Source organism: Hipposideros armiger, unplaced genomic scaffold (genome assembly GCF_001890085.2).
Source record: "Hipposideros armiger isolate ML-2016 unplaced genomic scaffold, ASM189008v1 scaffold_775, whole genome shotgun sequence".
Taxonomy (NCBI): Eukaryota; Metazoa; Chordata; class Mammalia; order Chiroptera; family Hipposideridae; genus Hipposideros; species Hipposideros armiger.
In genome coordinates, this window is record NW_017732125.1 from 632,102 (window position 1) to 645,509 (window position 13,408).

General features: G+C 34.9%; 1 protein-coding gene across 2 annotated transcripts in view; it reads right to left on the bottom strand.

Annotated features, from left to right (window-relative positions):
- MEI4 (meiotic double-stranded break formation protein 4) overlaps positions 1-13,408 on the bottom strand; it is a 188,589-nt gene that overhangs the window by 64,469 nt on the left and 110,712 nt on the right. The window contains exon 4 of one of the 2 annotated variants that reach the window (XM_019628267.1): positions 7,766-7,897. The exons of the other annotated variant lie outside the window; for it this stretch is intronic. Within the exon in view, the coding sequence (XP_019483812.1) occupies positions 7,766-7,897 (132 nt within the window). The remainder of the gene's footprint in view (positions 1-7,765; positions 7,898-13,408) is intronic. 2 annotated transcript variants of the gene reach the window in all.

Here is a 13,408-nt window from a genome sequence, read left to right on the forward strand (position 1 = left end):
TAGCTCCTGAGTACATGCATTATATATTTTCAACACCATCAATATTTTTTTCATATTTACTTCAGATTCTGTATTTTTAAAAGAATGGATGTTCTGGAAAAGTGTCTTGTGTGTGCATAACAGTTTTGTATATGTAATTTTCAAAACTGGTATATTTGAGTATCTCTCCTCCTTGCATACTTTAAATTACATCATGCTTTCAAAATTTATCACTGTTAATAGATGAACACCTAATTTATTCATTTCAACTGTTACAGAATATTCATTTTTGATATATCACATCCAGCTATCTTTTAAAAATAGACACTATTATTTCCACTCTTTTAGCTATCACAGAATGTTAAAATCCACAGTCTTGTCCAGGTCTCTTTTGTACAGTGGACTGCTATATCTTCAAGGATATGCATCATTAACTTTACCCAGTGATGCGCTCCATTTCCTCACAAAATCACTAACACCTGATATTGCTGTCAAGTTAATTTTTTTGAAAATGTATGTCAATATAATCAGTAAATCAGAATGAACAATCTTATTGTTTTGTAATTTTGCATTTCCTTGGTATTGTTAAGGTTGAGATTCATTCATGTTAATTTTCTTTTTTCTCTTCTCTTAAACTGCCTTTTCACATCATTATCTATTTTTCTACTGGCTTTTTCTTTCTTTGTCTTATTGGTGTGTAGTTTATTACATTTTCATAGTATTAACCTTATATTTGTGATAAATTATACAGGTTTCTTTGAGGAAAATACTGTAAACTTATTTATTGTGTCAACAACTGAAATACACGTTCTTAAAGAATTTTTCTTTCTCAACTGACTTGGTTCCATAAACATTCTCCTAGCACACTGAGGCCTCAGGAACTTGACAGCAAATGGGAGGAAGAAGATAAAGCTAGTGGTATTCACTTGGGGATCTGCCCAAGGAAAAAGAAAAGAAGGCTCATGACTAGGTCTATCTCCTCCTCAAGTGGACCTCCTGGTTGTTGTTATGAGGAAATTTTATCTATTGAACGTCCTTAAGTAGAAAGTTCCTCGCTAAAGAACTACTTATATGAAATAGACTCAGAATCTATGAGACATCGCTCTTGAAGATGGCCATATAAGCAGTAAAATTAGTTGGGTTATAAAATGGAAATGTTTAACAACTTAAAGTTCCCCCTGTGTGAGAAACACACACAATCTCACTTGGGGAGCTCATCTACTATTTGAGGACAGAGAGGCATGTCTCAAAACAAAACCCTTGGGAAATACACAGGATGTCCCACATGTCTTTCTACTTCCTCTGTGCCCTTTGATAGCCTATCTCTTTGAAATTATTAGTAAAGCTGATTGGAATAAGATCTGATTCATAGGTTTTTATCAAATTGAGAGTTTGTTCAAAGTGTTGGCAGCTATTTTGCCAGGGCTAAGCCTCAACGCCCACTGACCCTCTATATTATGTAGTACTTTGTGCCTGGTCTCTCTTTCTCCTATCTGGTTTTACTTGCCACACCACAGAAACTTTCTGTTGGTTTTAGTTTATCATAAAATGTTGTCTTTGACACTTTCCTATTTATCCTCACCTCAAGGCAACGGGTTGGTTAATGGAGCCCAGAGGGAGGTAGGATTGGAGTTAGGATTCTTTAACAATCATATAAAGATATACATTCATGCCTCTTTTTCCATGTGACCTTCCCACATTAACAAAACACTATTTTTTTTAAATTTTAAAATAAAATACATTGATCAACCAGCTTTCAGTAGTATACACTTTTAGCAATGCCTGATCATAAGGCTGGTTCTGTGAAAATCACACACCATCTAGATATCTAGAGAAACCTGTAAACTTTTTAATAAAATTCTTATGGACAAAACAGAACTTAGGAAAAACAAATCTTTTGCTTTTATAGAGCTATTTACCCCACTGATTCTCTGTAACTATTCATTTACTGACTGGGTTATCCTAGATGTGGAAGCTGCTCGAATTCTCTCTAAAAAGAGAAAGAAAGCCCCTCAAAGGAGTTACTCACAAAATTTCCCAACAAACGTCCCAACTGACTGACAAATTAAAATCAGGGTCTCGATTTTGTTTTCAGTTTTGAACAGCCAAAGAAGGCAGGTGCTTAGAAAATCAATGTCAGAAGTCGATGGAATCCAGGAGCCACTTTTTCAAAATAAAGATAAAACCAAGGTGATTATATCACAAGATGGTAAATATACAATAATCATGATGAGAACATTCTGTCACTCCAAAAAGAATGATAGATACAAACTCAAAATTTTAATCAATTGATAAAGACAAGACTCCAATCAGGGGAGTACAAAATACATACTTGTCAAGATATTAGGAGAGTTTTAGCCTCAGCATCATATAAACAATTTTTTAAGACCCAAGAAAACTGCATTCAGATAAACACAGCTATAGAAAAGAATGACAAGATAAAATGATACAAACCCACTTTCTCAAAAATTTGGTTCATAGTATATTATATATGAAAGATATATTAAAAGTGATACAAATATATTATCTACAATTTTGTATAAATAATAAGTGGGACAATATACATAGTAGTTGCAAAAGACAAATCAAAGTATAGAACAGTGGCAGTGAAATACAGAGAACTAAAGTGATCAGTCAGTAACAGAAAATATTGCATAGTTTATCTTCTGTACTTGGGAGTCAGACTTGGGTTCAACAATCTGCTGCGATGCTTATTGTGACTGTGGGATGCCTACTTATTGTCCTAATTGTCCTGTTTTGTAAAATTAGGACTTATTGTCCTAATTATCCTCTTTTGTAAAATGGAAGTAATACTACTTCATAGTCTATTTGGGAGAATTAAATGATATAACAAAAATTAAAATTAATAGTTATTTAAAAAATATATGCAAAAGCCTTGGAGGAGTATGAACTATTTAGAATAGCATTTCACAGCTTTACTGATAGGTACCCTGTTTCCCCGAAAATAAGACCTAGCCAGAAAATAAGCCGTGGCATGATTTTAGGTGCCAAAACATGGCACCTTGGCATACTGAATATTTTAAGCTGAAGGAGTTTGTGGAAAAGGCACCCTTCTCGCTGAAACAGGGCATAAAACCCTCATGCGAGGGGTGTGTGCCCTCCATATCCTGGAGGAATCATACTAGGGCTTCTTCTCTGGCTAGCTCTTATTTTCAGGAAGACACGGTATAAATTGCTATTATTTTTATGTTGAAATTTCCTATTTTTCCCATATTATTCATGTTTTCTTTTAACTTATTTATAATAGCTGTTTTGGTACTTGCATAGTAATTCCATTATTTCTGTCATTGCCGATTCTGTTTTCATTAATTGATTTTTTTCCCTCATAGTTATGGGTTATACATTCTTGTTTCTTTACATGTTATAATTTCTAAATGGATGCTAGACATTAATGATATCTTGTGGTTGAGTTTCTGTATTACGATTTTCCAGCAGGAAGTTAATCTAGCTGTGAATCAGCAAGATCCTCTCTAGGCTCATTTCTGAATTCTATTAACATTGGTCTAACATAGCTTTAATCTGAGAACTATACATTACTATACTGCTAAAGTGTAAACTTTTAGGGTCTCTTCTGAATGCCCAGAGTATTAACTAAGGTCTAGTCATATGGCTGGATAGGATTTGGACTGCCCCCAAAGCATTGTGTGAGCTCTGGGCATTGTTCAGGTCACAACTTGTTTGTAGTAGTTCTTTCTTGAGGCTTTTTTGTATTTTTTTTTTAACTTGGCCTTGTGAAGAATCCTCTTATACATGTGTAGCCTAGTATTCAACAAATAATTAAGAAAACCTCTGCACACATTTGTTGAGCTCTTCCTCTTCAGAGATTACTTCTCTCTATGACCCTGACCCAGAAATTGTATGTACATCAGTGCTCCTGCACTCTTATCTCTGCCTCTTCAGTTGAGTGAGACTGCTGTGGTTTGGTGGCCAAAAGTGAAGGCAATCATGGGGCTTATAGCCTTACCTCAGGAATCACAACTCTGTCCTGCTTATTGTCTTAAAAACACTAATTCATATATTTGATCAGATTTTTAGCTGTTTACATTGGAAAGGATACTCTAAACCAGCGGATCTCAACCTTGGGTTGCGACCCCTTTGGGGATCGAACGACCCTTTCACAGGGGTCGCCTAAGACCATCAGAAAACAAAAAGATATTTACATTAAGATTCATAACAGTAGCAAAATTACAGTTATAGAGTAGCAATGAAAATAATTTTATGGTTGGGAGTCACCGCAACATGAGGAACTGTATTAAGGGGTCGCGGCATTAGGAAGGTTGAGAACCTCTGCTCTAAACTATGTGACTTTTTAAATTCTTTTTCAGAAGTTCTGAGAAATTATATTTTTAAAAAATCATTAGATATTTTGAAATGCTTTTTCAAAAAAATCATTTTAGTATGCAAATTTGGGATACAAATCACCAAAAAGAATTGAATGCAGTTAATGCAATAAAATCAACTTATGAAATTTTCTCCATGAATCAGTTCCAGAATACTGTTGATGTTAAATTTTATGTCAGAGTTTAAAGTCTATACAGCAATAATAACCCATTTGTCCAACAACAGACTAAATCAAGGGCTGTGAATGTCATAAGATACTATTGAGTGACTAAAAATCACATTTTCTTAGAAATTTAAAATCATATGAGAAGAGCTCATCATATAATATTACATGAGAAACCAGAATACAAAACTATGTACTGTATAATACAAATATTTTGGGGAACTAAAAGTTGTCCAAGAAATATAAAGAAAACTGAAAAGACAAAATGTAAAGTATGATTTTGATATTTATATATTTATTTACAGATTTTCTGCATCATCCATATTATATGTAATAAATATATATCACTATTTATATCTGACAAAAATTTTAAGCCATTTAAGCCTGACATCTATATAGCCATTTAACATATATTAAAATAAAGCTGTCTTCTTTCGTTGTTTGTACACTTGCCTTTCCCACTCCACCTTACTTTTCTTAGTCCCTGTTCTCTTTCTATGATTTCATGATTACCATACAGTGATAATTCCCAAATTTCAATGCATGCCCCTCTCATTTCAAGTATTAATTTCATATTTATATCTACCTACATTTAGATTACTTCAGTGGTTCCTCAACTTCAATATATCCAAACTCAACTCACTCTCTTCACAAACAAGCGTTCCTTCCCAGTTACCTAATTCTTCTCAGTGATAACATTTTTCCTATCTTACTTTCCATTATTCTCCTCTCTCCTTCACATTAAACCTTCCCTTGAGTTCTTTGGGTAACACCTCTTATATCCAGTGGTTATCTCTGTTGCTGCTTGTAGAAGATACACTGCATTGCGAGTGCCAAATAAATGGCCTCCCTGTACGCACACCTTCTGCCATGCTCTGATTCCATCTCTTACCAGCATGTTATTGAATCTCTGAGCCTTATATGTAATGGAAAACTTAGACTGACTACATCAATAGTCATTCTGTTACCTTTTTGGAGTGAAAAAGGTGAAAAAACATAAAACTACCTTTTCTAAACGTCCTTACTGCTAGGTTTCTGAATCTGTTGTTGGTTCAGAAACGGATGCACTCACAAAAACTTTATATAATAATTGAAACTGAATCGAAGAGTGCGGCAGGTACAGGGCACACATTTGGCTGTTGTACATTGTGGCAGGACTATTTTCTGGACCCTCTGACTCTCTAGCAGCAGCTTCCTGATTCAGCTGGCAGCTGCCTGGTCATGATGGCAAAGAGCGAGTCCTCTGGTAGCTAAATTCTGCATGCTTATCAGAGTCATCCGTGAAAGTAAACCCTGCAGTCTTTTCAGTCCTCCCAACAATTTCAGAGCTATCCATGCAACTTTTTCTGCTTAAATTGGCTGGAGTGAATGCTATTGTCTACTAGTAAGAATGCCAACAAATAGTTTCCTTGTCTTTAAACAACAATACTAACATCTTGAAGGGTTACTAAAAGAATTGATTATAAATTCAATTCATGTAAAGCATATTAACACATATCACCAGGCAAAAACTAGTTATTATTCCTGTGTTATTGTTATTCTTAGTGGCGTTAACAGTCAACACACCAAGGTTTGAATTTATGGCTTTAGTGTACGAATATGTTCTTTCTACCACCTTGGTCAAGTTTCTAAACCCCCCTAAGGTTTGATTTCTTAATCTATAAACAAAGTAAAAAATATAACTACTTCATGGAGTTTTGTGAAAATTAAATGAGAATATGTAAATAAAAATTTATTTTCTGTAGTTTATTCTACACACAAATAATCTTATTCGATCACACTAATTTCCTGCATTGCTTCCTGTTTTTATTATAAGTGCCATGAACTCACCTTGTTTCCTCAAAACCCTGGGCACGCATTTAAACAAACAAACAAACAAAAAATCCAGTGCCTCTATATTCTGTTTTTCAAGTTGTTTCTTTTCCATGAAGTCTTTTCAGGGACTTGCACCCTACCTTGATCATTTAGTGCTCTTAGAAACAGCACCATGCATTTTAACACTCCATTTTTTTTTCTATTAGTAAATGTGCCTTATTTCTTTTTCAAATGGACCTCTCACTCCTTGAGTTCAGTAATAATTCCTTTTTAAAAAAATATCTAACAGAGTTCTTAAGAGAGTTTACCATTTAGTAGTCACTTGCAAAACTGCTGACTAGATGATGTACCGTGTCATTCATTACATTCATTTAGATTCTATACTATTTTGGGACGATGTTGCTAAATATAGAGAACTTAGATGTAAGTACTTGGTTAAAAACTACTTGAAAGTATATACACATATATTTTTTTCTTACTAATTTTTCCCTCTTTACCAAAACATGTGTATCTGCCTCTGATTTCCTTTAATTGTGCTTAATTGTATCATAGACACAGCAATAATATGAAATGAGCTAACAAAGTAAACACATAATATACCAGTGTCAACGTTAAAATATAGTAATGACTGCTGTTCCTTAGACACACCTGTCACCAGTGATATAAGACTTTGCACAGATAAAAGGGCTTAAGAGAGCTGGTTTTCAACCTTGGCTACATATTGGACTCACCTGGAAAGCTCTGACCACAGTGACCTCCGTTTAATATCAATGGCGTATGGCTTGGCAACAAGATATTTAAATTTAGCCAGATGATTTTTGTGAGCAGTTAGGAAAAAGAACCATTAGTTTGAGGCTGTGCTCTCTTTAACATGCTCTCCTGTTCCCTTTTCTCTCACTGCTTGCCTTCAGCAACATGCTCCTTGCTTGGAGATTTAAGGCCATTCGTCTAAGTATTCTTTTGCTGTCACCAGTGGTAACTTTGGCACACATATACAAATAAGGACAATAAGATGGTATTATTTTGAAAACTATTTTGAAAAGATATTTCTGAAAATAGCTTTCTGTATTTTTAGTAGACAGTAATAGTATTCGCATCATTTGAAATAAGTTAATAACTAAACTATTAGTCTCACAAGAAGAGAAGTGAGGAGACAGGGAAACAAAAGCCTATACCATGTTTTCCTGAAAATAAGACCTACCCAGAAAATAAGCCCTAGCATCATTTTTCAGGGTGCTCGTAATATAAGCCCTACCCCAAACATAAGCCCAGTTAAGATAGTCAGCCAGACATAACTGTTTGAATAAATGCAGATTCTTGTACATGAATAAATGAATAAATGTAAATTGTTGGAGCCAAAATTCATATAAGATCCGGTCTTATTTTCAGGGAAACACGGTAGCTTATTACCTATAAAGGAGAGTGACGGTTTCAAATTGTAAATACCTGATTGATGGTACCCAGCTCATCAGTGAAGCTATTTATTTCTGACAGGAGCTGAGATATTATAGATTTTTTCAACAAGCTGCACCTTCCCAGGGTTACCAGACTCTGAGAGACATAATGCTGCACCTGAAACTAAAGATAAAAATGAGTAGGTTTCTACTTTCTATCAAGTCACGTCAAAACATATTCAGTGGGCGTTTCCTAAGACTTGACTACTGAACTCCTTGCTGTGGGGAGTACAAAAAGTGTCAACGTTATTCTGGGTTAGTCTCAAGCAAAACTGTGAAATAGACAAGTTAATATAAGTAATAAAATTTTATATAGCAGTTAATATTTTGAATTGTATGACTGTGCTGAAATGAAAGTTTTAGCTGAAGTATCAAAAGATAATACAATTGTTAGAAGATAGACTACATAGAGAATGAATAAAGGAGTAGATAAAACAAGACTCTTAAGCCTTCATTGACTATATAGATAGATATAGATGATATAGATATAGATATAGATATAGATATAGCTATAGATATATAGACAGAGCTAGAGCTAGAGATTTAGAAAAAGGGTGAGAGGAAGGGGTTTGAAGATGTTGTTGGGAGAGCTATTGGTTTACTATGAGTCTCACCTCCAAACTGGAGAGAGACAGTTGGGAGGGGCTTCTCTGTTCTCCCTAGTAAAAGGAAGCCACTTTAGAGTGAAGAGAAAAAATGAGGGACTCTGAATTTTCATCTAGAGACAAAATTACTCACCATTAAATAAATTTAAAAGGACAGTGGGAGACAATAAACCATTTCATGTATAGTTATTAGAAGAAAAAACTATTTGATTATTAATCACATTAAGGTGTGTATATAACTCATAGATGCAATTTCATTAAATATATCCTTTAATATATTTGGGGGAAGGGTGGCTTCAAGGAGTATCTCAAAACAAAAACAGTATTTACCTTGTGATTGTTCTCTGTGAGCTTAAAATCATATTGAGGAGACATTGCCTTTATATGTAAAATGTATAAATCAAAATGCTAAGTAAATAATGTAATATGAAACTAGGAAATGTCACCTGTGTCCTTTAGGATGAACACTTAATTTAGATATTTCTCAAATTGACATTTTAATAATATACTTTAACTTTAAAAGTTAATCAGTGACAAGAAAGTGAATGAATTATAGAGTTCAAAGGAAATTTCTATTATAAGTCTGGACTTGCATAACTAGCTCTTAATAATAGTTTTCTAAATCATCTTATCAACTTAATAATAAAACAACATCAGTTTATCACCATAGAAACCATAGTTATTTATCGTTGTTATTTTTTAATAATGTAATTGGCTAAGACTCACAGCCTCTGTAACTCTCTAGTACTACTTATTAAATTTCAGATTTTTAAGGGTCGGCCAAGTGGCTCAGTTGGTTAAGAGCTCGCTCAAGAGTGCAGTTTGATTCCTGACCCGAGCTGAGCTGCGCTGAGCTGCCAACAGGTGGCAGGATGGCTCAGCTAAAAAAAAAAAAAAAAAAATCAAATAAAAAATTTCAGATTTTTCACAACACTTTTATTTGAATCTGAATGAAAGAGTACTCTTATCTAAGCTCTCAAGAACTTCTGCTGGGTGTTTTATGGATGCTTTACATGTTCACTTACTTCCTGTCTCAGTATTTAATTCTTTTTGAGATAAAGTGATGAAAAAGTTCACAGTAAAATAAAAGGGACTTTAGAGAGTGAGAATGAAATGATGAAGGTAGTCACAGGGTAAGGTTTGCAGACTCCACAGCCCAGCAATACCTGAGTCAAATCCCAGTTACACTGCTTATTAAAAACTTAATTAAGCTTTTATATCTCACCTTCCACATCTGCAAAACAGTGATTGTGATGGAAGACACTCGATAGAATTGTGCAGATTGAATTACACAGTAAAAATGGTTAACATAGCATCAGGCACTTAGTAAGTGCTCAGTAAGTGTTAAATGTTATTATAACATAGGATGATAATATGAAAGCACTAAAGGTTATATAAGGTTAATATATTATTAACCTTACTAGAAATGCTAGAAATAAAAACTATTTTTCTAGAGTTAGTACAGTCCTATTAGAGAACATTGCTGAGGAGAAATTTTCATCAGAGAGAGATAATTCTTAATATATTGGGTTGTCAGAGAAGTCATGATGCATTTTTGCAATGAAAAACAGAAAAAATACGTCATGACTTTTCCGACAATGCAATAGCTATGAGTTATTGTCTCCCCAATATGACTGAAGTTCATACAAGAGCAAAGACTAAGTATATAACCATTTAGGTAATTTAAAATTCTGTGAACATTGTTATAAGAATGGCCTCTATTTTTCCTTACATTTTACTTGACACTTTGCCTTTTGTAAATATAGTGCAGCTTTTGCAAGAGGTCGCTGACGAGGCCATGGCTTATAACATTATACATGAGGCTACTGTGGTAGAAATCATGGAAGGGCTCATTCAACACCCATGCCATCTTTTGTTCTAGCACATCTTCCTGTATTTCAGGGATTGAAAAGCTATTACAGAAATAACTTTTCCTGGATTCCTCTGCAGTTAGGATTTTGAATATGATTTGAGTTCTGCTGATCAGAAATACTCATTTGAGACCTTGATTTAGAAATGCATTATGGAAGAAGAGAAGCAGGCACAGGGCATGCGCTTTGTGCAGGCTGTGGCAGAGGGGCGTGGTTCTGGCTCCTACTGAAGTTATTAAGAACTTTTGCAAGCTCTTACTCCTGGTAGAAGCAGCAAGATGCTATACTGGTGGCCCAGTGGTTTAGGGGAGTCATTCTTAAAAACTCAGCCTTCCCCAAAGTGCTTTGATCTATATATTCACCTGGAGGAATTGCAAAGCTCAGTGCCACACTGAAGTCTTGAAATAAGCAGGGGTGGAAATTTCTACCACATGCCCAATAAATTTGTCTGTTTGACCTGTGCAGAAGAGATAGAAGGATTTTGGAAAATATCATAAATGTAATCAGGTGGTTTTTCTATTTACACGGTACTACTCTTCCAGATGTAGTTCCTTTCCTGGCATGATCAATACTGCCCCTGATACCTGTTAAGCAGGTTTTGCTCTGGGAGGTTTTTTTTTTTTTTAATGTCTCAATAAGGATAAAATGAAGCAGTCTGCATTCAGCTAGGAGACAGCAGTATACTTTTTCTGTCCTATTTAAGGCTATGTCAACATGCTAGCTCTGTGCCATTATTTAGTTCAAAGGATTCTGATCATCAAAACGTTCCATAGAACATTGTGCTCGTGTACTATAGTGATGCTAGATGGCAGTTTTTTTTAAGGCCCTAGCAAAATATATACGTTCCAGAGAATGAATTGAAGAATTCAGGTGCCTGATACACTTGGGATGTTTCTGTGTCTGATGCATGATGGGAAACAAGGGATCCATGTGTTGGCTGGGGCAATGGATCTCAATGGTCGAGGAAACTAGGGATGTACGATACAATGGCAGCAGGGGAGATTGCATCCGGAAGCCAGGGATTACACTGCATTATTGACATGCCCAAGCGGTAGAAGGAAATAGAATATTATAGAAACTTTATGAGGCAAGACCCAAAAGGTAAAATCCTTCAGGAGTGAAAACTCTGGGTAAATCCAACTAATTGAGATTTTGGTTGAGGACGAATAGGGGAATTTGATTAGCACTGAAGGAAGACAGTTAATAGGAATTACAGAATCATAACCAGTTGTATGTAGAACTGAAGGCCAAAAAAGGTTGATTGTTTCTTTCTAAGTGTATGTGTGTATGTGTATATTGGTAGGGTATTTGCCAAGGGTTTTCCTTATAATTTGGACCATGAATCACAAAGTTTCAAAGTAGAATTGTGATCGAACTACCATAGGCATGATCATCATATGATCATGTGAAATCACATCACAAGAAATGATTGAGATTTTGAATCTTTCCATTTGAGAAGAGGTGCATAGATTTTTTTTCTATAGAGCATTTGACACATTATTTTTTTCGGTGCACACTGTTATGCTATTGATATTTTAGGGAAGTTTGAATAAAAGAATAAGGGAGTGTATTTACTTTGAATAATTGGAGGGGTAATCCACAGCAGACATATTGGAATAGCCATTCTAACATTCTTCAAGCATGCTTCCTGTGCTAGAGAGGCTAAGACTATATTTCAAAAACTCTTTCAGAGAGGGTTCTGGGTATGATTTAAATTATTCAGTTACTCTTATGTAAGACATAGTCATAATTATTTGGGTGAAAGGCAGGTTGCAGGGAATCCCTTTTGAATGACGATACAGTCTGTAGCAGATACAGAGGGACTGTGGAACAGCTATAGTGAAAGAGTCTTCCTGATTGAAGAGACTCCTGATATACAATAGGTCTGGGATCGGCAGCTTTGGAACTTCTGTTTCTGTGCTGCTTCAGTCATGGCAGCAGCAGCAGCAGCCCTGATTCTGTGGTGTAGTTTACAAAAAAGGACTTTAAGACAGATATCAGAACTGTGTTTAAAGCTAGCCTGACTGAAAAAATACAAATTACTAGTAAACAAAGAGAAAGTGTTAAGAACCAAATAGAGATTCAAGAACATATGAAATTAGAAAAAGGTAGGTGAGCTTAGAAGCAGAATGAAGGTGACTGAGGAAGAGGTCTATATACTTGAATATAGGTCAGTAGAATTTATGCATTTAAGGAATGGACAGACTCTCAGGACACGTGGAAATATAAAAGGGTCTGTCATAAGTGTAATTGAAATCCAGAAGGAGAAATGGGATGGAATAGGCAGAAAATGTTTGAAGAAATAATGTCTCAAAACTTCCTAAATTTGATGAAAGACATAAATGTACATATTCAAGGATATCACTGAACCCCAAACAATAAATATAAAAATAAAATAAAAAAAATAAATGCCTAGACCTATCAAAGCCAACATCCTGAAAATCAAAGATAAAGAGACAAATTTGAGAGTAACCAGAAAAAAGTGATACCTTGCATACAGGGAACAAAAAACTGTGGACTTCTCATCAGAAACTATGCTGGGTAGAATAGACTGGATTAATATCTTGACTGAGAAAAATATCAGCCCAGTATTCTATATCCTGTAAAAATCCTTCAATAATGAAGATAAAATAGATATTTCCAGATAGAAAGTAAAATTAACAAAATGTGTAACCAACAGAGCCACAGCATAAGGAATGCGAACAGAAATTCATTTATGCTTAGTGGAAATGATACTAACGGGAAATTAGCACCTTCAGGAAGAAATGAATGGCATCAAAATGGTAACTATCTGATATATGTTAAATATTATTTTCCTTTAATTTCTCTAAAATACAGCTTAAAGTAAAAAACTGACATTCTTTATATGACAGCTTAAAGTAAAAAAAAAGATATATAATATTGTCTAGTATGTGGATATGATACAAATGACATTGGCAGCATAAAAAAAAAGAGGGGCATGAGCTAGTTATCAATTTACTACCTCTTAGCTCCAAATTCATCCTTCAATATATGCTCTTCAATAATGGACAGCATTCTTTTAAACATCCCTCCTTTACATGAGTGGTATATTAGGTTTCTCAGTAGAGGATGCTGAAGGGTCACTGCAGGAGATGGAGGCTTTCCTCCTGGCTGCTGCACAGCAGGTCAGTGGTGTGG